This window comes from Haliotis asinina, chromosome 12, assembly GCF_037392515.1.
Source record: "Haliotis asinina isolate JCU_RB_2024 chromosome 12, JCU_Hal_asi_v2, whole genome shotgun sequence".
Taxonomy (NCBI): Eukaryota; Metazoa; Mollusca; class Gastropoda; order Lepetellida; family Haliotidae; genus Haliotis; species Haliotis asinina.
Window position 1 is genome coordinate 8404172 of NC_090291.1, and position 27282 is coordinate 8431453.

The 27282-nt window shown below is 39.9% G+C and overlaps 2 protein-coding genes across 2 annotated transcripts; one reads left to right on the forward strand and one right to left on the reverse strand.

Moving 5' to 3' along the window:
* The first annotated feature begins 920 nt into the window (after window positions 1-920).
* Window positions 921-7215, forward strand: LOC137257607 (uncharacterized). Its single transcript, XM_067794929.1, has 5 exons — window positions 921-1061; window positions 1432-1501; window positions 2353-2403; window positions 3846-3989; window positions 6111-7215. Exons 1-5 carry the CDS (start codon window positions 921-923, stop codon window positions 6158-6160), a joined length of 456 nt encoding a protein of 151 aa, XP_067651030.1. The 3' UTR covers window positions 6161-7215.
* Window positions 7216-7563: 348 nt separating this feature from the next.
* Window positions 7564-24171, reverse strand: LOC137258723 (uncharacterized). Its single transcript, XM_067796416.1, has 3 exons — window positions 23861-24171; window positions 22439-23381; window positions 7564-7809 (listed from the first exon to the last, which is right to left on the reverse strand). The coding sequence occupies exons 1-3, from the start codon at window positions 24169-24171 to the stop codon at window positions 7564-7566; spliced, it is 1500 nt and encodes a 499-aa protein (XP_067652517.1).
* Window positions 24172-27282: the final 3111 nt, after the last annotated feature.

Sequence of the window (27282 nt, forward strand, 5' to 3'; positions counted from 1 at the left end):
TAATTATTTCAGGTGGGAATACGAATCTGACGTTAGGTCATTCAAGCAGACAAAAACATATAATTGTATGTATATAATTGTATGAAAATAGTGTGGGGCTGTATTAGCAATATTCCAATGATATCACAGTCGTTGACACCAGAAACGGTCTATTTTCATCCTGGACGGTCAAATTTCAAAAGTAGCCTTCCGGTGGTCTGGTACATATTTTTGCCTCATAACAGTAAATATTTCATAATATCAGAGAGGTTGTCTTGTGGACAGTTTGAGATGTTTAAGGAATTAAGAAAAATATGTTAAACTACTTACGATTCGACCCGTGAAGGTCTAGGGGTAGAATAGGCTTTCAGCATCCCATGCTTGCCATAAAAGGCGACTATGCTTGTCCTGAGAGGCGACTAACGGGTATCGGGTGGTGAGGCTCGCTGACTTGGTTGACACATGTCAGGGGTTCCCGATTGTGCAGATCGATGCTCAAGTTGTTGCTCCCTTTCTTGTCTAGTCCAGACTCGATTATTTACAGACCGCCGCCACATGGCTGGAATATTGCTGAGTGCGGCGTAAAACTAAACGATTGGATAGTTCATGTTATGATAACCAATCAAAATCTTTGGTTTACCTAACCTCGGTGGATTGCCAGTTAGTACTATGCAGTTCCTTGCGATGCCTTCAGACAGTAATGTATTCAGAAACCAGATTTGGCACACACACACACACAGGGAAAATAAGACGATAGGACTACTCCCCGCCTTATATTCGACATTAAGGAAATACCCCGCTTATAGCGTTAGGAGCTGACGACGACACAAAAAGACTGTCGACGTCACAGTATTATGACGTCACAAAAAGGCATCTATGTTGCCAGGAGTGTGAGCTGGTCCGGGAAATCAGCTGCCGGGTCTGCTAGAGAAGGCAACAGCATGGCGAACGTCTTCACCAAGAAGTACCACCGTCCCCGGACAACTACTCTGAGGGACTTTGGCGGTCAGGATCTTTCACGGGGCGTCACCCTCCCTGAAATCCGCTCCCCTAGCTGTATCACTACCCCCCAGTCAAAATCGGTATTTGTACTTGAACCTATTTGTACCTTCATTATTGTTGTACGTCTTTATATTCTTCCATGTCCGCAGTTTGTGACCTACGATTAGTAAATCGTTTATTGTGTCAACTGTCTATTTTGTCCAGTTAATTGTACAAGCTATATATATTATTGTTCAGTGATGAGACGTGCATATTGTACACACATGTATTTGGGCGAGTACTTTTAACTGGGAGATGTGCGCAGTGTGGCCATGGGAAAGTATGCTTGCTGAAAATTATTATCATGGATGTTATTTTCTAATAAACATGACTACAAGTACGTGCGTTCGGATGTTTAATAATGAATGCTTACTCCTGTTACTGATAACAGTTGCGTACATCCTTCTTCAGGTGTACACCATCTGGAACCCAAACTTCTACCGCCCATCAAAAGCAAAGCCCGACATGTTTAATATTCTCCGTAAGTAGAATATTGTCAGTTTTCTGACACCATTACATGTACCCTGGGGACTATTTTTAAAAGGCAGGTGGAACGATATTATGCCGCTGATGTTATAGTAGTAGTTCCAACACCAGCGGCAGGAGTAATGGCAGTAATATAAACTTTATATCACCACCGGTATTGCCATTCCATAGTCGAATCCGGGGTACATGTAATAAACCACCGTATTATTAATAAAGCATAAACCACCGTATTAATAAAGCATAAACCACCTTATTATTAATAAAGCATAAACCACCGTATTATTAATAAAGCATAAACCACCGTATTATTAATAAAGCATATATAGTCATATTATAGTTGGGGTTGTGTTTCCGCCATTTGTATTAAAAGTATGATGTCGTCGTTGCTGATGTGGTTGTTGTTGTTGTTGTTGTTGTTCGAGGTGGTGTTGTTGTTGTTGGTGGTGGTGTTTGTTATTGTTGTGGTGGAAGCAACACCATTATGATGACAGCAATTATCTAATAACTTAAATCGATGTTTTGAATATGATATACGACGCCAGATCATATTTTGACACTGCAATATTTAATAATTTAATTTCCTATATTATAAATTCAATATATTATCATGTTCGACATTAACATAAATACATACATCGTCACAAAACAATTTTGCTTCCATGAAACAAACATCCACTGTATTGCTGTTTTGACAATGGAGCAGTTAGGAGTCACCGTCATGGCAGGCCTTCTATAATTAATGACATTTTGCTGCTTGATAAATTATCATTTTACTCACATACCATCCTGCACACAACTTCCTATATGAAAAAGTCCTTCTACCTCCATGTATGAATTTGGTTGCAGGATGGGAGAATTTCAGCTGTGGTCCAGTTGTGATTTCGCCCAAGGAAAGAGGTAGGTAATCATTCTGCGTTGATCAACCTTGAGGCAAACTCAGGTAAAACTTACGTGCACCACACTATTTGAAAATAGACGCTTTGTCCACGTCGGAAGAATAGGGGACGCGTTCATGTTCATGGTCTTTCTCGTAAATGAAATGAGTGCGTGAGTGAGTAAAGTGTTACGTTAGTTTTTAGCACTAGAACAGGAATATGACAACGAGAAGTAGGCTCCCATTCTGCAACCATGTGGAAAATAGAACACAGGTCTTTGCCGTGACCAGCTACCCCAACGCACTGACTGATCGCAGAGTTTTGTCCAGTACATATAGGTCATCGTCAGGGGTTAAAGAATCACCACGCCCTTAAAACAGGAATCTCGCCTTTCTGTTATCAGTTATTCAGATGCGCGGATTCAGTTGCCGGGTGATAATGTGATCATCAACAGCTTGCGTTTCAGTTTCAGTATTTATATAGCAGATATTTGTTCCTGTTTCACATTGAATGTAAAGTGGATTAATCAAATAATTAGCTCGGAATAAATATGTGTGATTTTCACAATGTATTCTGACTGGATATTTTGCATCTATGTTAACATAATTATATTACTATTAAATATTCTCGTTTGCTAAAGAGACTTATAGAGTAAAGTGTTTTCAATGTGACTTGTATTATGCATCCTCGATACGTCCAGGGTATACGTTACGATAAGACTCCACTATAGTGGAGATATCGGGGATGTCTATTATGCGGCCGTGGGCGGTTGTTAGGAAATGAAATGCATAATATTCATCTTGTAAATTGATTTAGGTATTGGCCCAGTTTGAGTTCTTACATACGTTCTGAAATAAAAATCAGACAGCTTCATTTTATTGTCACTGTTATTGTCAAAGCAACAGCGTCAGTCAGATAGTCCTGAATTTTGGACCTTGAAACCTGGTACAATCGATTTGAAGACGATTCGGTTATGTGCGAATCAGTTCAAAGACACAATTCCAAGTTTACGATACTGATATTATTGATAGGAAGTGCAACAATCTGTGGAAGAACAACTTCTTTATTGCAGTGAGATCGAAGTTTCTTTGTAGGTTCTAACACCGTTATGACTTGCTTGGTAATGCTTCACCGAAACGTTGCTCTCAACAAAATCAATATTTGAAACATTGTTCCTAAACTGTTACGTCTTGCGATGTTTGGATGGAGAACACACAAAGGAGGTAAATGAAATAGAGCTTGGCATACATATTGGAAGCACATAGGGTGGTGGGGTCTCTCTCTCTCTCTCTCTCTCTCTCTCTCTCTCTCTCTCTCTCTCTCTCTCTCTCTCTCTCTCTCTCTCTCTCTCTCTCTCTCTCTCTCTCTCTCTCTCTCTCTCTCTCTCTCTCTCTCTCTCTCTCTCTCTCTCTCTCTCTCTCTCTGTCTCTGAAAGCTGAAAACCCCATGTGTTTGCTGTTTCAGGGAAGCCCCCGCACATCATCTACACCGAGACAACAATATCCCGCATCAGCTACAAGGATCCCAAGCGTTACACCAACCTCCAAGCCAACACGAAGACCACCAGAAACGGCTACGCTCCACAGTCTAAGCCAATTCGAGGAATTGGTGGGTATTTGTGCATTAACGCACATCTATAATATTTATCTTCATCCGCCATTCCATCAGTAATCTTTGTCTTCATGTTGCAATATATTTCTGTGTGGCAGTGTTTGACTGGCGGTTGGACGCCAAAGATCAGCGACCCTTTATGGCACTGCGGTGGGTGAGATGGTGGTATAGATTTAGGTCGACTTGGACCAGAAGTAGAATCTAACAGAGCCCAAAATTATGGCATTGCTATAAGCGTGAAATGTCACATCTGGGTCCACATCATCCTCGATATCTCCAGGGCATACGGTCCGATAAATCTCTACGATACCCTGGATGCATCTACGGCACGAAACTTTTATTATCTCCATTGGCTGGCTTTTTATCCAATCATGTGTCTGCGCTGGGAAGTTGAGCGTGCCAATGACAACTCACTTTCGTTTTTAATATATCTAACGGATTAAACTTGGCAACTCATGCTGAGGAACTCTGAAAGAGATAGAAGGAATTCTTGCACATATACAGTATGGTTCAAAATTATTGAGAATAGCTAAAGCATTTCATATTATTAAACGAGAACAAATCAGATAAAATTGAATGTATTGTGAAAGTGAACTGACCTTTTCATGTTGTGTAGGTAACAATTTAATATTTTATCAAGTCTCCTTGAGCTTCACGGCACAGTCTAAGACGGGTAGGCATACTTCCTATCAGAGAGGTTAGTGTCTCGTGAGTTATGCTGTCCCAGTATCGAACCACTTCTCTCTTCATGTCTTCAATTTTTGTCAACCCCTTTTGATTCACACATTCCTTCATCATCCCCCAAATGTTCTCAATGGGATTTAAGTCAGGACTATATGCAGGAAATGGTAATGCAGTCACATTTTTCTCCTGAAACCACTGCTTGGCATGTTTTGCGGTGTGTTTAGGATCATTATCTTGCTGCAAAATCCAGTCATTTCCATAAAACACATGTGCACTTGGAAGGAGAAAATTATCTAATATGTTAGTGTAGCGTTGACTTGTCAGATTTCCCTCAAACACACACAGCAGGGTCGTTCCTAATAAGGATATCCCTCCCCATACATGAAACTTGGGGCTGTATTTAGGTCGTCGATACAACGGTGCTGACGCAGACTTTGTCCATATTTTCACATTATTGAGATATACCCATATTGAGCTTTCATCAGTAAAAATCACATTTGCCCAGTCAAAGTTTTCATGTGCCAAACACCACTCAACACGCCTGTCTTTATGTTCTTGTTTCATGAGAGCAGAAGGAATTCCAGTCTTTTTCTCCCATCCAAGATCAATCAAATTTCTTCTAACTGTAGATTTTGATACAACTGTTGATGCCCTTTCTATCATTTCATACCTGATGTTGGAGATGCTTGCCCTTTGCTTTTTAGACGCTAAAATTCCCAGTCGGACGCGATCTGAGAAGTCTGATTTTCTGGGTCTCCCCTGCTCCTTTCTGGTGCCCAAAATTCTTTCCCTCTTTAAAATTCTTCCTAATCTATACACAGTAGAAAGAGGAGTTCCTGTTCTCTCTGCCAATGTATTTACATCATCAATTCCTTGATTACACAACTCAAAAATCAACCTTCTTTTATCTTCAGCAGACATTGTTGACAGTGCTGAGGAAAATGACGTCTGCTACAAATTCAGGGGAGGTAACTCTAATTGTACTATACTCAGTTAGGCCAAGATGAGTTACCTCCCTTATACCATTACTTAGTTTTAAGTATCAGTGAATCAGTTGAGGTGTTAGGATAGCTCAAAGTAAGGAAGAAAAATTCTCAGTAATTATGAACCAGACTATATATTCAAAGTATCGGACCTGGCAACGTGTCTGTATGATTTCCCGCATATCTGAGTCCGCACTTCCAACAAACCTTCACAACTGATTGGCTACTGTGAGAATGCGGAGCCAGCAAAGGGAGGTATTAAAATAATGAGTCATAAATGCATCCAGGATAGGGTGGAGAGTTATCGGGACGTGTAGCCTGGAAATATCCAGGATCGGTCCACATAGTTATTCTGACATTCCGTTGTCAACGACGTTGTTCAAAGTGACGTAAAAACCCAACTGGTCTCTCTTAATTCAGAACCTATGAAACGCACACTGTTTTGTTTCAGTCCCTAGCGTCAAGCCACCGGAGTACAAGCCAGTGACTGGGATCGAGTAAAGATGAGGCATCCTAGTGTTATTTCGATACCTAAAAATCACATTATTAATTCAAGCAAAATATCTTACTCTATGTACAGTCTACAGGTAATGTTCTTGGGTTGTTTACTTTTCATACATTTATTTATAATTATAATGTAATGAGTTAACTCATACTTTGGTAGAGGGGGTGGGGGTGGGGGGTGGGGGGGGGGGGGGAGATGGGGGAGGGTTGTTGTTCCGGATACATTTGATAAATTTGATCAGGGACACAATATGAAGATTGTAGATTATCCCTGATTTGATTTTGTCTGTGCCAATAACGTTTGGTGTTCTTAGTGGATGAAACTAAACATTTTAAGTTCAGTTTCAGCAGTACTTCATTTTAACCAGATAACGTACGCGTCTAAATCAGTGACGCGTGGAATGTGTTTAGTAGAGGAAGAGGAAGTACATGTAGTTTAGGACTGAAGCGTACTATTTTTACTTCAACGGCTGTTTTGCATTAACCGAAGGCTTTTGGTCAAGAGGAAGTAATTCCAGGTTGAAACGAAATATTCTGACTGCCCTTTGTCAAGAATTATAACTGGTACTGGGACCGCTGATGTTAATGCTACTTGCTACTATACCTCTTCTGTTAGTTTCATCCTTCTCTTTGAAATAATTATCGTCTCTCTCAGTGTTTGTTGGAGTCAAATCATGACATGGTTGCTAAACTATTTTAATCAGATTTATCCTCAAATGCAGCTGCAATTAATCGTAATTTGTTAGTATTTTGCCATGTTTTCAACAATGTTCACAAAGAGATCGCTTGTGATTATCATTTTTATCATTAGTATTATTAATATTACGATTATTATTATAATTATCAATCATGTACTATTCGGCTATTATCAAGGGCTGATTTCATTCCAACTTTCCTGATTTCACTGTTGTTTTTATTATGAACTCTACAGTTAATTTCACATATTTCATCTATCATGCAACTGTCCAGTAATTGTCGTCAAACATTTTGTCATTGCAGTTTGTACACTGGGATGTTGTGAAAGACTTAATAAAACGTTTAAAATACTGATATTCTCACGTATTTAATCATTGCGTTTGTCCCGTTAGGAATTATTGTCCAAGCAGGGAGTGAGTATAGTTTTAGACCTCTCTTGGCAATGCTGCAGCAATATCACGGCGGGGGACAGCAAGAAAAGGCTTCAAACGTGTGGACAGTGGATTCGAGTGGATTCGAGGCGTTTCGAGCGAACGCTGTAACTACATGGCTACCCCACGCACTCCGAGCAGTAAACCTCCGATGACGCTATTTTCAATAAAACAAGCGTCTGTTTGCTATGATTTCACGGTAAAATAGTAGAGAGGCAATACAGGCTACACATTAGCGGAATTCTGTCTCCAACTTCACATTTACCATCTCCATCAATCATCATCGTCATAATCATCATCATCGTCGTCCTCGTCATCATCATCATGATCGTAGTCGTCGACGTCGACATCATCAGCTTCATCATCACCATCGTCGTCGTCGCCATCGTCAACATTGTAGTCCTCGTCGTCATCATCAGCTTCATCATCACCATCGTCGTCGTCGCTATCATCAGCATTGTCCTCGTCGTCATCATCAGCTTCATCATCATCGTCGGCGTCGGCGTCGACATCATCATCCTAAAGATGCATTTTCAACCCATAGTTATAGGGTATCCACGAGTTCGACTCACAGGCATAAGATATTAAGCCCATTCTGGTGTCCCCTCTCGATATATTGCCTGAACATTGATGGAACATTAAACCATACTCCTGTAGAAGGTGTAAAACATTTTGGGCCGTGGGAGACATTTTCATTGCATGTCTATGATGCCAGTGATGATGATGATGTTAAAACTCGATCGGCTGACTTATATATAATTACATTCAATGAACACAACACGATTTCAGGAGCGTAGCAAACCATTTTTTTCGGGTTTTTTTGGGTTTTTTTGGTCAATAAGTTTCAAAGCTTTACTACTTACTTTTTTTAGAAACAATCATGTGTAAGCCCGGGCTTTATTTTTTTTAATGATGGTAGCTACACCCATGGGTTTCCACTCAAAAACTACGCCATAGGAGACGTGGTCGACCGCTCATAGAAGGGGGATAACTCCTGGAAGACTATGGTTTGTAGTTGCGCGTACTCGATGTATCACTATAAATTTTATCGATAGACAGACGACCTGCGATATTTGTGGTCAGCTATCGAAGGTCTCAAGGCCCATTTCGCGAAGCGATCGAAGTTCTACGACTGTCGTAGGTCGACGAGTTTTATCATGATTTGTTCAATTATGTTTGATTAACTCCCAGTAAACATAGAGCAAAGTCATAAGTGCATAAAGGACATGTTAAGATTCAAATTAGTTCCGTGTTGCAAGGATTAATCATTTGGTGTTTTCCCCATATCCAAAGTTGACCTATTGTCTTATGTACGGGCTGACTCTAGGTTTCTGAAAATATATATTAAAATATTTATTTTTTTCGACAGAAACAGTTAACTCTATTTGAATTGAAATTGAGCGTCAGTGAGCTCGGAGATTCAGATCCAGAGGAAAATTAGACTTGCTTCATTTGGGGCTTTTTTCCATTGCCGAAAAGGTTCGGCGAGTGAGAATGTGGTTATCTCTCAGTTAACTCACTGAGACGGACTAACTCTCGCACAGAGAGTAATTTCACAGAACGACCCATACGATACCGCTCAAGGGTTACCTCCCCTCCACCACGATGCAACTCCTAATCTCACTACCGTTTAGCATTACACACAACGGGAAGTATTTTGAGATATGGCGCAAAGCTATCCATGACACGATAGAAATTGATCCCGATCGACGACCAAGACGAGTCAGGTAAGATCAACCTCTAAACAGAAATGGTGTCGTGTCAGGCTGATCGACCATATGTTTATGACAGCCGTTGGATAAAATTAAAACTTTGAGAGATGCGAAAAGTACACGTGTGCTCTCACTACTACGTCGTGATAGACTGTTTTGTTGTTTAACGCCACACTCACTAAACTTCCAGCTGTATGACAGCGCTCTGTAATCCAATCCGGGCCAGACAAACCAGTGATCTACATAATGAGCATCGATTAACGCAGTTGGCGTAGTGCCGAATTGTGCACCATGTAGCAGTGGCATCGTGGTGGCTTGGCTGTTGCTTATGACCGCCCTCAACACTATTCCAACTGTACATACCGCCGCCATATAGTCGGCACGTTACTGACTGCGCCGTTAAACAACAACCACCCAGAGCGTATATCATGTTACTTCTGCCAGGTACTGACTACTTGGCTCTTGCCTTGTCCCCGATGAAAACGGTCGATGACTTGGTGCAAGTGGAAAGACAAATACTGACAGTGAGTGAGTGTGTGTGGTTTTACGCCTTTGGGGCAATATTCCAGCAATATCACGGCTGGGGACACCAGAAATGACCGCATATTGCACCCATGTGGGGAATCAAACCTGGGTCTTCAACGTGAAGAGCGGACTCTTTATCCACTACCCCACCGCCTTGAAAATGCTCGATAACATGCAAGGGTTGAAAAATACCATTGCCCGACGCCCGGGCCGAGTGGAATTCTCCGGTCCGTAGAGTATATATCCAGATTCACCTTTACCGTGGCACAGTACCCGCCAAACTAAAGTTCTTTTTGGGTGGGGGAGGGTGGGGGGTGGTGTGGGGTTGGGGTTGTATTGTTAATTGTGGTCAAGTGAAATGAATATTTGGTCAAGTGGATGTGGAAAGTTTATTGGACCTGTGTCATCGGAAGTTTTAAACAAAAAGTTCATCCCCTAGGCACGGTACAATATACGTTGTTCTCTGGTCAAGAGGGGAGCATTGGTTGAGGTTCCCTCGATTACCTGTGAACAACGCATTTATCTTACCGAACACCTCAATTTTTAATTTTGAACTGTTTGAAGCACGGGTATTGGATCGTAAACTTCACTGTCCTCAGCCAACCCCTGTGAATCAAACGATTCGAATCTTGCATCTTGCTGGTTTTTCCCGTAGGTATTGTCTTAGTAAAGTCGCCGCGATGTAATTTCCCTTCTTTATATTCACAGGGACTACATTTGAACGTTTTGGCAAAATATATTCATTGGAAAGTTCGTAGCCATCTCTAGATTTTGCGACGACACAAGAAACACAGATTTAGAGTTATCTCCCGTCCATCGATTTCCATTCGCAAAATATCGGTAATTTCCGTGCATCATGTGTCATTTACTGTTATTCGAGATAAAAAAAATAACTACCACGAAGTACTGAATGAGTTGTTATTGGCTGCGGGGTATACTGCAATTTACTGCACTTGTAAGCGGGGTACATTGAAAATAACAGAAGAGCGCTCAGCCAATCAGACATCGACATTTATGTGTGAGGTAAGGTAAGTGGAAAGATAAACACTAGGAAAAGGATTATCATGTAGAATTTCGGCACGTGCAGTGCCACGTTTTTCTGAAGATCCCTGGATCAAACCGAAGTCGACTGGCTAGCCAAAGAGTCTCATGGTAAATAATTGTATTGAGCTCTTTGAAGTTGGTCGATAACGGACATGTAGATAGAGTCTGTCCCGTAGTTAAGTAAGTTGGTGTTTTCACAATTTAATTCTATTTCGTGCTTAAAAGTGTAACTCCTGCTTGTATACTGAAAAAATAACTCAAGGCTGTCCCAGGATATGTTGAAAAAAGACATAAGGTTTTTTCAATATATTTTAAGATGTATTTATATATCTTGCTAGTGACTGTTGTAATCGTCCGTTTGATCGAAACATAAAGACCAAATCTGTCACTAACAAGGACCAAGAAAACAGTGTAGGGGTGTTTCAACATGCAAATGTCAAGGAAATGCCAGAGACTGAATTTTGGGTAATAATATGTATAAAGACACAAACCAGGCGATTGTTAATAAAAACCGATCCAAATCAAACTTAAAGGGGCACTGATGCGGAGCGAATAATGTTTCTCGCCAACGGTCTAATTACGAAACCAAACCGCAAATTGGTCAGCGCCCGCTCCTTCGACCGTGACGGACAAAGGAACTGGGCTCCTGTCCATATTAGCAGAATTTCTTCACCTAAACAGTCGGGAGGCCGGATGCCCATCATATGCCATTTGTTTAAAAATATCCATGGTATTCCTTGTCTGATCGTAACCAAATATCCCAGCAGTGTAGTTCTTTTCGGATGCTTGGATGGTATAGTTACTGATCCAATTTGATCCTATTTTGAATGTTTTTAACCTCGATATTTAATCATTTTACATGAAAATATGATGTCTACAGGCACATAGCCATTTGTTTAAGTACGGAAGATTGCAAAGCTTTATATTTAGGTAATTCTGAGTGTTGGTTCAGCTGTGAATAGCAAATATCTTACGAAAAATTTGATAGCTATGGTAGCTACAATGGTTTATTATTTATGACAATAAAAACACACAGTTGATTTTTTTGAATTCGTAAACAAACAACGATGATTTTGCCTTTGGTAGAGAAATCTGAAAATTTTCTTACGTAAAAAAACCTTATTTCACCTATTTACCAAAGTACACAGCAAATGCCCGTGTGTATTGATTATGTAACGAAATTCCGTTGGTATCCTCAAAACAGTTTCGGCCCAATAGTGTTTTCAGGATGCATGCGACACAGAGATTACATCTTCCTTGCTGTAACTCGCGTTTGATGGTGTAAACCTACACGTGTTATTTGTCATCATTCTCTGGATGGTCAATAAATGAATTTATAACAGGTATAATTAGTAGTAACACAACTTCGGTTACTTAACAAAGGTTCCCATTTGGCATTTCTCCTGTCTGGAGTAAATACTCAACATTATAAATTAAGGTCTGTAATGGCAAATGTATTGTATGTTATGCAATATGTGCATGTAAGTGATGCAAGAGGGTTTATCAACTGAGTTACAAAAACAAACACCGATCAAAGGATTAACCGATAACTCACTGATTGATTAATTACTTTTATCTTCTAGCGGATTTGTCAAAAGGCAGTGTGTGTAGATGACTACACCCTGTCGTAAAGTGTAAGTGCAAAAACAACATCCTCCCTTCAAAGAATTAACCACCCTTGCGTCGATTGATTGATTGCTCATTATTGGTTAACTAAATTACTTAGAATAGTGGACATCATACAATTAGTTGCCAGGTGTGCTATCTTGGGAGACCAATGAGAGGTTTATCTGGTTTTCACCAACGAAAGAGGTGAAACGATGTATTACTTTTTCGCAAATGAGACAGTTGTAAGACACGCGACACAGAGCAGGATTATTTACCAGCTGCAGATGAATGGAATACGATTTCTTTTACGTGGATATTGATGGATACATTCCTGAACAAGGTAGTAGCCTGACATCGTTGCTATAAAATTAGTCTGTTTTACATTCATTTTTTGCATTTTGTTTTAATTTATTTGTTGTAGCATTCAGCAGAATCTGTATGATAGAAAAAACACACTAGATCGCGTATGTGTGTGAAATAGGATCCACATTGGCATTCTATACAATGTATAAATGTTGCTGTTATGTTAGAAATTTACTATGAGTATAAGCAGATCGTGTGTTCTTTTATTTATTTTCAGAATCATACAAGTATGACAATAAACTAACTAGGGTTATGTGACAAAATATAGAGACTACATTGGCTTCGTTATTTTTCCGTCCTAATAGTTTTTTACCATTTCTACCACGGGCAGATGATTAACCTTCAAAGTGTTTCATTTGTTTTCATAATACATTTGTAATGAAGTGAAAATGACTTTACCTTAGTTGATCTATCTATAATTAAACTCTCAGTTGCGCCTACGGACTGCGCAGCAGAGGTCACGAACCAGTCACGAATTCTGGGATATCATCCGGGTACTCACGGGAGAAAAACAATAACAAAAGTTTACACCAGTCCACGGAAATTGCTCCGCATCAGTGCCCCTTTAAACATAATTGCAAAATCACCCAACGCATTGCAGTCTATACCACCGCCATCGGTTAGTGGTATAACATTTTCATTCCAATATTTTATTTATTATTTTTTTATTTTAATTTATTAATTAAACTTATCAGAACGATGTGTCCCTTTCATTGCATGTTGTTTGACGTCCCCATATAACAGAGATGCTAATAGATTGATGATACCCGTTATAAAGAAGCATTCGAATTTCGGGTGGCACGGCAGGTGTAAAGCTGTGTTATCCTTCCAACATGACAACGGCAGCAGGTGTCAAATGCACAATGGTCTTAAGTGCACAGTAGGACCATTGTGCATTTAAAGGCACAAGATGCGTCAGCACATAATAGAACGTTCTTCAATAAAGTTTTGATAAAACAAAAAGGACTAAATACGTGTGTATAATGCCTGGCCTTAAATCTGCAATAAAATCAGAAACTTTGTCAAGCTGAGCTCTATAATATTATTATCTGGGGTTTACACCAAACGCTTAAAATATCTTTGACCACATTCAGCATATGATTATATTAAGGTTTTATTTTACTCTACGTTTTGATATTAAAGGTTTTACAACACTATTTGCATAGGAATTGCTTGCAAGAACCAACGCGGCTAATGCTGAAAAACGAGTGAGTGAGTGAGTTTAGTTTTACGCCCGTACTCGTGCTGAAAAACGAGCCTTGGGGACACAGTGTAAATGACGTAAGTGGCAGTTGATGGACGGACCGACAAATGAACAACAGGGCCTATATTTTCGAAGCTCTCTTAGCGTTAAGATAATCGTAAGTCGTTATTTACGACTGTCTTAGTGCTAAGAGAACTACGAAAATCTAGGTCCTGTTGCAGTCACCGACATCACAAATTAACTGTAATAAAGAAGTCGCTTTATTTCGGATGACTACCTATGTTATATACCGGTAGCTGCGTCATGATGCAACATTCAGCACAAAGTGGTGTTTTTCAGAGCACATGGCGTAACGTACCATTTCGTCTTTAACAACAATTATTTTTTCTTAACATAAGCACACCTGTGGTTGAAAACGAACTACTCGTTTATCAGTTTTAAATTAACAAGTAATCACTGAAATGAAAACCGATGAAAATTTAAAAATATCATGACTGTGAATAATTGCATATTCGATGTACATTTGCAACTACAGGCAAGAATGAAAATATTATAGAAAAGAACCACTCTCAGTAATTAGAAATGTTAGTGTTATTTGCACAGGAAAGGTTTTGTAGAAATAAAATATGCAATTTCAGCGCATCGACCAATAACTTGAAAACATATTTTGCTGCCAAATTTGCGTAATACTATAAAGCACCTTGTGATAATACTAATTAGGAAACTGAATTTGTTTAGAACGTATTCGAGGACTGCTTTGTGTAGCTGGATATTTTCAAGAATTGTGGCGAAATCCTTTTGAGAATCTAAATGATGACACGTAGTTTTCCAAACGCGTTTCCGCAGCCACAAGTGTGCACTCCGCTCTTTAAATGACCGCCTTTCAATCAACTCAAGTAACAAGTTGGGGCTTTCTTTCTCAATTTTTTTTTCAGATTCCAAGATGTGTTGTGAGAATTTCATCTTCTTTAGTTAAACTCGTTTCCATGCTGCTCGTTCCCCGAAGAAAATATTTTTTCAGTAATTACCTTATCCGCATTGTAAAAATCTATTCCTTCCCCCCAGCGCACAAACATAGCATCTGTCTCTTCGAACCTGACAATTACATTTAGAAAGTTAAAATCGTTCGACTAAATAGCTGGGTGACACATGTACAGATTTAGACGCGAGTTCCTCTCAGTAAACATGGTCTTTATTTACTTGTCCTATAGAGTTCCATGCCCCACTGCCATGAACTTACGAAAACACAACCACGTCTCCTATCACCGGTGACCAAGCTATGCAATTGATTTTCTTCACAGTTAGTTGGAGCCCATGGGAATCGATCGGAAACGATTTTTTAGTGACCGACAAGTTCTTTGTTCCTTTATTTGCCAAGTGCCCGCGTATTCACGGTACCGCAGTTGTATTTAATTCAAACAGGGTTTAACGCAGATGTCTTTTTTTGATTTTCTGTCACTAAAAAAGAAAAAAAATGATTTAATAGCCGGGTTGTCATCTGATGGATGGTTGGCTGAGCCGTCTATCTACCCTGTAAGACATGTAAGAAGTTAAGATACATTTCATGGTGACATACGATGTATAATAGCAACTGTATTCTTACTGTCTGTGAAGCGGTTAAATGTGCGTTTACCCCGTTGTAATTATAGATGTCAAAAGAATGAGTGCACTTAAAAACTGGATTTGAAATTGCTACCACTACCTACCGTGCACGATGCACCTATAATACCAGGGCAGTGACGCAGCTTAGTGGTTAAAGCGTTCGTTCATCACGCCGAAGACTCGGGTTCGATTCCCCAGTACCCGTATCAAATGCATCACCATCGAATAACAGTTTCTGCTTTATTGATGTTTCATCCGTCATGAACCATGGGTATATACTATATTTAGGTCGCAGTTTATGCTAATAATGCATGGCAATGTGAAACATAAGTATAATATGATACACACGTGCTTTATTTTTACCTTTCAGTCATTTTGCTTTCATTTTTATTTTATGTTTCATTCATGAAATTAGTTAGTTTGTGAAACATATATTTGAAACAAAGGAATGTAAACTTGCAGAAAGTCGTAAACTTCTGTTGTACAGGTGTTACTAGAGATTAGCATCAGTGAAAAGTAGGATCTATAAATATCAATGGTGCGTATAGAACTACGTCTTCTATATACTATAAAAATAAAAATGGAAAAAAGAAAGAAACGCACAGACGAGAAATCTGTTGCGAAATTGTTGTATCTTCAAACATGTATAACTCGTCCACAAACAGACATATATATATTATTTTAGTGTATGAAATTTTAAGCCATGTGTAGAAGAAGGTGATGCCTGTACAACCAAGTGGATACGTGAGGATAACCGAGATGGTGACGACTTAGCACAACCCCGATGCCGGGTTTCCTGGCTCATACACCTGTCTCTTTCAACCTGTTCCGTACACTTTGACCGGATATCCTGTGAAGTCCAGGCTTCCTGTCTGCTGTGCTCTCACCCGTGGCAGTACGATCACGCAACTGTAGTGCCCGGATGTACGGATCTTTGGCTGCAGTGGTATTTTATGTTTAGGCTCATGAGTGAGCGTGCGGTCTCATTCTATAGTAAGATGTATTATGCTCGCGTGCATTCGGGGGTCTTCTACATAGTAAGGTATATGAGTGCGTGCAGACATGTTCAACATAGAAACATATATTATATTGGCGTACGCTCAGAAGAGTTCTACATACTATTATAGCTAATATGGATAGAATTATTAAAACGACCGCACGTTATCAGAAATGAGCGGTCCACTGTTATAAGGGTCTCTTCAACTGCCCTCCTTCGTCGGGCAGTTAATGAAAGACCTCGGGCTTCTGCAAATGATAATGCCCTAAAAAATAGCGTTACCCTTATAAGATTACAATATGTGTGCGTGCAAACATAGAAACACACAATAGGCGTGTGTGTGTGTGCGCAGAAGTGCTCTATATGTTTAGACATGAGTGCTAGACTAACATCTGGTCTCTGAAATAAGCATATTTTACAAACAAACAAAAAAGTTCTTAGTAAAATAAATGTGTTTATTCAGACGCGTTCTAAGTAAAACATACCTATTATAGGTGCATGTGTCCGTGAGTCCGTGCGAGATGAAATCCTTCGTCGATTTGCAGTCCGAACGGGTAGTAGTGGATTTCCTTTTAAAAAAGCCACTGCAGCAGTGCCTTCTGTAGTCATTGCCTGAATGACACATGGTACGTGACTATTACAATCAGCTGCGAACCACAGTTTCATGTTGTCCGACATTACAGTCCAACAAGGTGGTGGTTGTCCCGTCAATGTGACAAAAGCTATTACCGTGGCAGAGCCCGGGATATATAACCATTACAGCCCCAGATGATGATACAGGGAACGTGTGATGCTGTCGGACGATAAATCGTTATGTACCTCCCAAAGGAAAGTCCACCATATTGTGAAATTGGGTAAAACTAAAAACAGTGTTAATTGAAACGGACAAGGAATGTGTCGTAAAGATATTACAAACGGAACAGGCATAAATATCGGATTCAGGGTGTCAGTGGGAAAGACGTCAGAGTCAAGTTTCCTTTCAAAACAGATTTTTCAAAGTATGTTAAACGAATCGATGGTTTTCAGTTATTATCTTTTAAAGTGCATGCTTAAAGTCCGTTGCTGGGATGATACTTACGCGGAATTTTCAGCAAAATGGCTTCAGGTTTTAGCATGTTTATTAAAAACTTCTACAAATGTGATCCCCAGTTTAAAATGAATTCGTATCAAAATGAGACTCTTTCTACAAAGATTTAAATCAGTTAGGAAAAATCTCCCAGACGAAAGCTGAGTTAATTTAAATCGCAATCCAAGCACTCAAAAGAATGTCCCTCGCATTATCAAGGGTTGCGTGTATTTTCTTACATAACTATTCATAACGGTTTGAAAGGAAACATAAATATCATGATGAAAATGCCTCGATCAAATGACATTAAATTCATCTCAGAGTCATTTCCTATCAAACCGAAAAATACAAATGGGCGAAAAGACGTGCAAATAACAGAGTCGAGCTTTCAGACTGAGAGGTAATTTCAAGCCAATGTCCCCCTATCCATAGAATTAAATAACCTCGGTATCAATTTCATCTAAACACTTGTCAATCTCCTAAAACGGAATCCATCTCTGAAATTGGCATTAGGTGCTCCAAACACGAAACACTGTCTATTAACCTAAACTGGATCACTTCCAGTTCCGATATCTAGAGACCTCAGAATGTCACAGTCTCATCTCAGGGGTTCTAGGTTGCCGGATTGGTTCAAGAGGAAAATTCTTTAACTGACTGTCAATCGCAATTTTCGTTTCGTGGTGGAAACACGGTTCAGGTTTTTAAGTGATTTGGGTACAGTAGCGACCTCGCGGCTACACGTGTCAGGGTATTTAATTGACTTTGCTTTCTTGTGAAGGATGGACCCCGTTTGATTGATCCACGGTTCACGAGGGTATATACAAAATTGGGTGGAGGAGACATCGATGGAAACGAAATTGGCATCGAAAGAATTAGATTTTCTTGAGTGTAATTTTCAGAATCACGAAAGTCCATGTTATGAATGATTTATGAGAAGCATATTTATATACATGGCCCGCCAGTAGTCTCAGCGTATTAAAGTGACTCTTCAGACCAAAGTGATTTTACATGTTTATCAAATAATAGACATTTTGTTCACTTTTCCTCTTTCAGTAGTCTTTGATCAAAACAACGGAATTCCGAAATGAACCAACGATATTAAATATTCAGTTCACTCGAGATAGTATGTTCGTGTTTCAAGAGAAATTTTCAAACAAATTCGAATTAGCATTTAAACTAATAGCCTCATCAGTTTAAACACTGGAAGTAGTTTTTAACGTATAGCTGTTAAATATTATTACATTATTTATGGTAGACCAATACTACTACCGTGATTTATTCAACGAAATCAGGTTTAATATTTCTTAATCGAAGTAACATTTAGCTTCAATAGTTTGACCCTTTACATCATTTTATTCATATGTTCATTGTCCTGCTCAATTTTTACATGGAATAGCGAATCGCGTGTTTCAACTTTCACCCATGACGTGCGAAGACATCGCAATCACGACGAATATAGCCACGAATGATGAATGTTATAAACGCGACATGAAGCTTATCACAATGTGGGCTATTCAAGTCACTTCCGAAGTTCGGATGCCTACAATGACCCTCCATATTTCCTAGTTAAACATCATTATCAGATCTCTGCAACTCAAAACTTGACATAGATCGATGCCGTTTGGCTACAAAATGACCATAAACAAGAAATATTCGGATCTAAATTGAAATGTAGCAATTAAGATCGCAAACAGGGAGGGCATTACTATCTATTGGACGCGCGCTGGGGTGCCTTTCGAGTGCCCGTTTTCCCATATATGTCAATTTCTTGTGTTGGGACTAATGAAACGCCTTAGTCTGAGAAATATGGTTTGTTTATCTACCGTTTGTCTGTCTGACATCATGTATTCCAGGCCAACGCGGGTCTAATTACAACACAAAGCTACAGACAATGCAGATAGATGGAATTGGTTGTGTCAGTCTGTTTGACAGTTGAGATGATTTGACTATTCCTTCGCCCACGGCAGGGAGAAGGTTAAGCCCGAGGGCTTGTATTGCAAATAAACTGATATTGACATGGTATGAAGTGAAATAAACAACACTGATTGATGAACATGCTGGTGTTTGTTAAACCGACTGCATGTTATATCCTTTCTTGAAATTGATTCTCTTCTTTGACAAAGATTCTTTTCTTTGAAGTAGATCCTGTTTTTTGTATGGGGATTGTGTTCTTTGATATGATTTTGGTTCAAATGGATTTTGGTTTGCATGCTGCTCTCAGCTATGTTCTTTGATATGGATTGCATGCATTATATGTTTGCATCTGTGTAAAGAAAATGTAAGTTACATATGTACATATGCCTATCATATCCATCTGATATGAAGATAAATCCTTCACTGATCACATCCTTCATTCTTCAGTGACCAAAGTCAGATGTGGAGTGATTGATTCGTGTGATGCATATTGCACTACTGGATTCAAACAAATTTCAAAGTTAAGAGTAAAGTTTTACTTGGATACCGTCGGAAAATTCATTCCTGATTCTAGATTTCCATTCAAATCCGCATGGCACCAAAAACGCTGACACCTTAAAAACCAAACATAGGAGTGCACGAAGCACATGGCGCGGACGTTAAATCACTTAAAACGCTGAATCTACCAAATGCACATACGTACATATTTCTAACTATGTTTTACAATATGTAAAATATCAATTTTTTATTTCTTTATATACAGATGAATGAAATCGTATTACAGCTAAATAATACAACATGGTATAAACACAACTAAAGAGGTCATGAGTGACTTTAGTTTTACGCCACTTTTAGCAATATTCCAGCAATATCAGGCTATCAGAAAACTGGCTCCAAACACAGTACCCAAGCAGAATCGAACGAGAGTTTCCGGGGTGACGAGCGAACGCTCTAAGTACTAGGCTACCACACGCCTAAATGAGATAATGTACCCGCGAATATCCGGGTTATAATTGGTCTTTAGCAAGCCATTCTTGTCGTAAGAGGCGGCTAACGGGATCAGATGGTCAGGTTCGCGGACTTGGTTTACACATGTCATCGTATCCCAAATGCGTGTTTCGATGCTCATGCTTTTGATCATTGGATTATCTGGTCCTGACTACCCCACTATAGCTGGAATATTGCTGGGTACGGCGTTAAAGAACAAGCAAACAAACAAAAAAATTGGCACAGAGTCGGTTACTTGCAGAACGTCACCACATAGCCAGAATGTTGAGGTATTGAAAACGAACAGAAACAAATAACAGATTGATTTTGAAGTGAATGAGTTCGGTTTTATGCCGCTGTGAACACTGACATTTTAATGTGAAAACAAAACAGGACTTCGGCGAAAGCCAAGATCATTAGAAACCAGTTCAAATGCTTCACGAAATAGAAAAAACAATATCTAGTTTTTATGTTTTATATTCATTGCGAAACTATTAACTTTGAATAACGTTACACAACATTTAAGATACATTCAAACACACGGAGTCAACGCTAGAAGCTAATATCTTCGATACTAAACTGCAATTTATAGATTTTATAAAGACGCCGATCTTTCCAAGAAATCATTGCAAAAAATACATTTCAGTTATTTCAGAGAAATTGTTTATGACGTAGAAAGTACTTTGCCAGAAGTGACTGACTTTTTTACAAGTTAACATTCAGAGCAGTACATCAAAAAGTGACCCGCGGCGACCCGATGTTGGCCGTGGCAGCGCTTCAAGTAGGGGGATGCTCGTACAGAGTCCCCGTCAGATTACGAACAGTGTTGGGGGGCATCGGCAATAAACGTGTTCCATCTCGTAACTATCGGAATGGGAGTTACAAGAAACATTAACGAGGCGAGTTATGTCCCTTTAGGAGACAATAATCTCTCGGTATGAAAAGTAGCATGAAAAATGTGAGTGCGTTCAGAGCTCGTGGAAGTAAATTTAATCAACTTGGAAAATAACTTTCCGCCAGTGAACTTTCAAGAAATTTCTTTGTGGAGTGTTTCGACATTTAACACTTTTGTTGATATAAATTGTATTTGCGCTATGTCTGTCTGAGATAAGCACATGATGGGATGTGTAAAAATAGTAGGCTGTTTATAGGATAGGTATACACTGTTTGTATAGGTATTGTAGGCATGTTGATGTACAGCGCGTGCGCCATGCGTGAGCTCGGTAATAAAGTTGTTTTGTCGGAATGTTCCGTTAATCATTGTTATCTTGAAGTTGTATCTCTGCGCATAGGTAAATAATCCTCTATGTGCGCGTGCGCGTTTGTGTGACTTGTTTTGCTTCTCGTCTTCCTCCGCCTCCTCCTCCTCTCCTCTTCCCCTTTCTTCTTCATTTTATGGCGGAAGAGCAGCCTAGTGTACATTAAATGAAGTGGAATAAAACTATGCTTGGTAATAAACCATGTGGGTTAACGACATATATACATCAGTGAAGTTACGGCGAGTTTGCATGGAGAAAGCATGAAGTGAGGTAAGGTTAAACTTCAAAGGCGGGTTCACGACGTTGGTCAAACTCATCTGAAAGAAGTATGGCGTTAATATTAGGGGTGGATTTTGCAGAGAAATTTCATATTGCCATATATTGCGATGCAAATGCATACAATGCGAAATGTATTGCAAGAAGATTTCTTAGCAAAAAGAAAATACTTATAATAGAGTTAATGCTTGATTAATAAAGCAAAATCACAACAAAATCACAAATCTCCCCCCTTATAATCTAAGGAGACTTTTCATAGCGAAACAGTCCGTGATTGGTTTCACAAAAAAGTGTTATCGTTCACGATCCGTCACACTTCAGACTTACCTACAACTCAATACAATTCGAACACATGTTCCATGTTAAGCCCGAATCATTGAAAAAAACTCTTTAAGAATCGTGTTGGAACGGATGGGTTCTTCGAGCTGTATTCAAAACTCCCCCCCATGAGACGTGCATTGGTCACAGTCAAATCCAGTCCGAGGTTTACTGTATGAAGCCTCGTGAAACTGAAAGGAGCTAGACAGCTGTCCTTCGGTTTTCCACTGTCCTTCAGCTCTCCACTGTCTTTCAGATCTTCGCTGTCCTGACATCTCCACTGTCCTTCAGCTCTCCACTGTCCTTCAGGTCTCCACTGTTCTTCAGTTCTCCACTGTCCTTCAGATCTCCACTGTTCTTCAGTTCTCCACTGTCATCCAGATCTCCACTGTCATCCAGATCTCCACTGTTCTTCAGCTCTCCACTGTCATCCAGTTCTCCACTGTCCTTCAGATCTCCACTGTTCTTCAGCTCTCCACTGTCATCCAGATCTCCACTGTCATCCAGATCTCCACTGTCCTCCAGCTCTCCACTGTCCTTCAGCTCTCCACTGTCCTTCAGATCTCCGCTGTTCTTCAGTTCTCCACTGTCCTTCAGATCTCCACTGTTCTTCAGTTCTCCACTGTTCTTCAGATCTCCACTGTTCTTCAGCTCTCCACTGTCATCCAGATCTCCACTGTCATCCAGATCTCCACTGTCCTCCAGATCTTCACTGTCCTCTAGATCTCCACTGTTCTTCAGATCTCCACTGTCCTTCAGCTCTCCACTGTCCTTCAGGTCTCCACTGTTCTTCAGTTCTCCACTGTCCTTCAGATCTCCACTGTCCTTCAGCTCTCCACTGTCCTTCAGATCTCCGCTGTTCTTCAGTTCTCCACTGTCCTTCAGATCTCCACTGTCCTTCAGATCTCCGCTGTTCTTCAGTTCTCCACTGTCCTTCAGATCTCCACTGTTCTTCAGTTCTCCACTGTCCTTCAGATCTCCACTGTTCTTCAGCTCTCCACTGTCATCCAGATCTCCACTGTCATCCAGATCTCCACTGTCCTCCAGATCTCCACTGTCCTTCAGCTCTCCACTGTCCTTCAGATCTCCACTGTCCTTCAGATCTTCACTGTCCTCCAGATCTCCACTGTTCTTCAGATCTCCACTGTCCTTCAGCTCTCCACTGTCCTTCAGATCTCCACTGTTCTCCAGATCTCCACTGTCCTCCAGATCTCCACTTAGGAGATAAACATCATGTGTTGGCCAATTTCCGGGTGTTATTGAGTATTTGAAGCACGGGAATGCATTTGGAACCGACGGCGTCAGCCGGAGGTCTCAAATGAAATATTCCCGTGCTTCAAATACTCAATAACACCCGGAAATTGGCCAACACATGGTGTTTATCGACATTGTAAACACAAAAGTAAACCAAAGGGGTTTTAGTGTCTGCACTCGTTTACATCGAATACGGACACAGCAGTGAAGTGTCATCAGCTGGCCGTTTCAGCTGGTTCTCATGGTAGCATCTGGAGTTGCTCATTTGTGACGTCATTCTAACTTTACGTCACAATATGATTTGAATGACGTCACCACTGTTGTTGACACAACAAAACAATTGTTTACGTGTCAATACGCGGTGAATAGTCTTTCAGTTTCCGGGAATCTAATACCATTTAATCATGTTTTTCAACCAATCAGATTACAGAACACAGTAACTTTTGGTTTACAATGTCCTTCTGACCTCCACTGTCCTTCAGCTCTCCACTGTCCTCCGGATCTCCACTGTCCTCCAGATCTCCACTGTTCTTAAGATCTCCACTGTTCTCCAGATCTTCGCTGTCCTTCTGACCTCCACTGCCCTTCAGCTCTCCACTGTTCTTCAGATCTCCACTGTTCTCCAGATCTTCACTGTCCTTCAGCTCTCCACTATCCTTCAGATCTCCACTGCCCTTTAGATCATCAATGTCCTTCAGATATTTGCTGTCCACTTCTATTACATTCTTCACTTCTACAATGCCGCCGTTCATTTCTCGTGCATATATTCATTAATTCGAGATGAGTATTAATGAACATTGTATGAGCATAAATGAACATTTTAAAAATGTTCAAGAGCACTCTCTGTTAGGCACACAATGCCTACTTGTAAAGTCTTCAGCTGGATCAGTTGTGTGTGTACAGACATGGCAGATAAGTTTGCAGCAACAGCATGTTATTGCTGGAACATATCTAACTCTTAACTACTTTCCCAGCTTCAACATGCATGAACATAAAACAAAAACGTAATACGTGTTCCAGTTTCACCTAAAACATGAATACAGTTTGGAGGAAAATACTAATCAAGCATCAATCATCAACACATTGTTTTAAAAAAAACATATTTTTGAGAAAAATGTTCTTCTCTCGGTGTTTGAAGGTTATGTTTGTAACGAATGTGGTACTAAGCAGAGCGTTTCGCTGATGTTGATGCTGTGTGCTTAACGTAACACGTTCCACACACATCCCTTCTCTTGTAAAACTTTTAACTTCTCTTTAGTAAAAACTGTTATGTTCCTTGGCTTTGGCTTTATCATGTTTTAAACTATAGCTTTTCCATCCTTGCGTGGTTTGTCGAGCCTCTAAATGTCTTATATTTTTGTGTAAATGTGAACACTGTTTTTTGGGATTTTTTTTGTTGTTGCTTGTTTGAAATGTCGAAGATAAATACAGTTCGACATCCTATACTTCCTACAACGTTGGGATGGCACTATACAAGGCACAGATAGTTACAGACCGAATCTAATAGTAATCGCCCTCTACTGATAAAATTAATGTGATCAATATGATATCTTTACAATCAATGCAATAGGTGCAACGAAAATGTCACCAATACAACCAAGATACTATCAATACAATCGCGCTATTATCAACATAATCAGGATGATATTAAGATCAAGATACCATCAGCACAATCAATACAGTCAAGATACTATCAACAATTTCACCGTCACCAAAACGTAATAAACAAAATTAATATACTTTCGGCAGGATCAGTACGGTCAATAAATCCATGAATACAGAGATGCGATCAAATAACCAATACAATCAATCATCATGATTATATTGGCTGTATATAGCGGTATATGCAGCATGTCACTCAAAACAATCTGAAAAAAAAACAGATTGGGTGTTCTGAAGGTTTTTGTGGAAATGTAAATTAATCTAACCAACTAAACGTGGTAACCTCGACAACATAGAACTGAGGAACTTAAACGTGATAACGTCGACAACATAGAACTGAGGAACTTAAACGTGATAACGTCGACAACATAGAACTAAGGAACGTAAACGTGATAACGTCGACAAAATAGAACTGGGGAATTTAAACGTGATAACGTCGACAACATAGAACTCAGAAACTTAAACGTGATAACGTCTACAACATAGAACTGAGGAACTTAAACGTGATAACAATTCTTTCTAATGACCAACTGAAGAACTAAACATAATAACACCTGGGTAAAAGCGAATGTGTGAAGGACTGATTAAATATTCAAACGTTTGCGTTGATGAATTTCCAAGAATTTAACTAAATTTACTAACTTACTCCTAATCTGTAAGTGCTAACTCTGTTAATGTTAAAAACCCGACAAATACCGGACTAATATCTAACTTTCTTTAGTAGGCAAACCCAAATGATTGTCTAAACTAAAATGTTAACCTAACAACTAACTGACTTTCTAACCTAAACTAATTTAAAACGTCTGATTTCAGCGATGTTGAAAACCCAACTATATTTTTTAACATTAAATCTGGGACCCTGTGTGGTTCACTTGCAGGTATATCTCGTGCAGTCAGTGCCTATGGATAGTGCGAAATGGATGCCGTCTCTACGAATATTTGTATATTCCATAAAGCTGTATATGTTTGATGACACGTGGTGATCCGGGACTGAATTGATCTTCAGTACCCCTGGTCGTGATAGGTGACTAACAGGGTCAGTGGTCAGGCTCACTGACTTGACTGACACGTCACCATATCCCAGTTGTGTAGATCGATGCTCATGCTGTTGATCATAGGGTTGTCTGGTCCAGACTCGATATTTACTGACCGCCGCCAAAGAGCTGGGAGTTTGTGCTGAGCGCGGCGTTAAACAACAAAAATGGGGAGAAACAGAAATATAGATACTCATGCCAGTGGTGGTTGTCACCCCCTTCAATTCTGTTTATTGGGCTGGGGTGACAGCCATTAAGGGTAAGACTTATATGTTTAGTATCAGTAGATTACACAAAACTGTGCAAGAAACAGACTGAGGGGCTTTATGTTTAACGACCATGGTCTCTGGCAAAATTAATATTTTTCTGAGATTCCAAAGCGGTAGCAGAGGTCTGCTGGTGTGTTCCCAATGATGGATATAATTCAAAACGAAAACCAACATTTTCACTTGTTTATCTTTGCATCGTTTTATGCTAAATTACTCTGTCCTGAAGACATGTTTACGTGCAGCTGGTTTCACGTAAAATCCCTCATGCGGTTAAAACGTCATTGTTAAGAATATTAAGCTGTTTAAGCTCAGATGGATTCGACATATGTAGGTATTCATGTAAATAATTTGTAAGTCAATCACAACAAAGACGTATGTCAGAATGTCTGCAGAGCTACCGGATGATTGATCTAACGGTTCGCTAACGTTGCGTGGACGTAAACCCGACTTCCACAGAGTTTCCGCAAGTGGAGAATGTATCACTCCGCTGTCGGAGAGATCAGTTGAACGTATAACCAACATCGTCATGCGCGGGAGGTGGAAAATTGCTTTCAGTCGTGTATGATGAGAAATGATGTTATCTCATAAACTGACGCAGTTTACAGCGTGTGGGTAGGGGACGACGTGGGTGGGGGAGGGGGAACGGGAAGGGGAGATGGTCAAACAGATAAATGTGGATCTTCAGCATTCCGGACAACTCGCTACTTTCCGTGACCTGTACGTAACGTCCCGGAATGATACGAGTGGTCACGGACGTGTCTTGGATTCCCAGCAGGCTATGGACTTTAATATTGACAGTGGGGCATCTTCTTGTCTAATTTTGTAACGTGAATGTGTTCCTTTCATTTTCACAATTTCATACAAAGTCGTTGATTGCTAACACGAGAACGGCACCGTC

Coding starts and splice junctions, on each gene's coding strand:
- LOC137257607 (XM_067794929.1), top strand. CDS start 921: ATGGCGAACGTCTTCACCAAGAAGTACCACCGTCCCCGGACAACTACT. Junction 2,404..3,845: donor GATTTCGCCCAAGGAAAGAG/GTAGGTAATCAT, acceptor TTGCTGTTTCAG/GGAAGCCCCCGCACATCATC. Junction 3,990..6,110: donor TAAGCCAATTCGAGGAATTG/GTGGGTATTTGT, acceptor GTTTTGTTTCAG/TCCCTAGCGTCAAGCCACCG.
- LOC137258723 (XM_067796416.1), bottom strand. CDS start 24,171: ATGAACGGCGGCATTGTAGAAGTGAAGAATGTAATAGAAGTGGACAGC. Junction 23,382..23,860: donor AAGGACATTGTAAACCAAAA/GTTACTGTGTTC, acceptor TTATCTCCTAAG/TGGAGATCTGGAGGACAGTG. Junction 7,810..22,438: donor AGCTGAAGGACAGTGGAGAT/GTCAGGACAGCG, acceptor ATGCATCTTTAG/GATGATGATGTCGACGCCGA.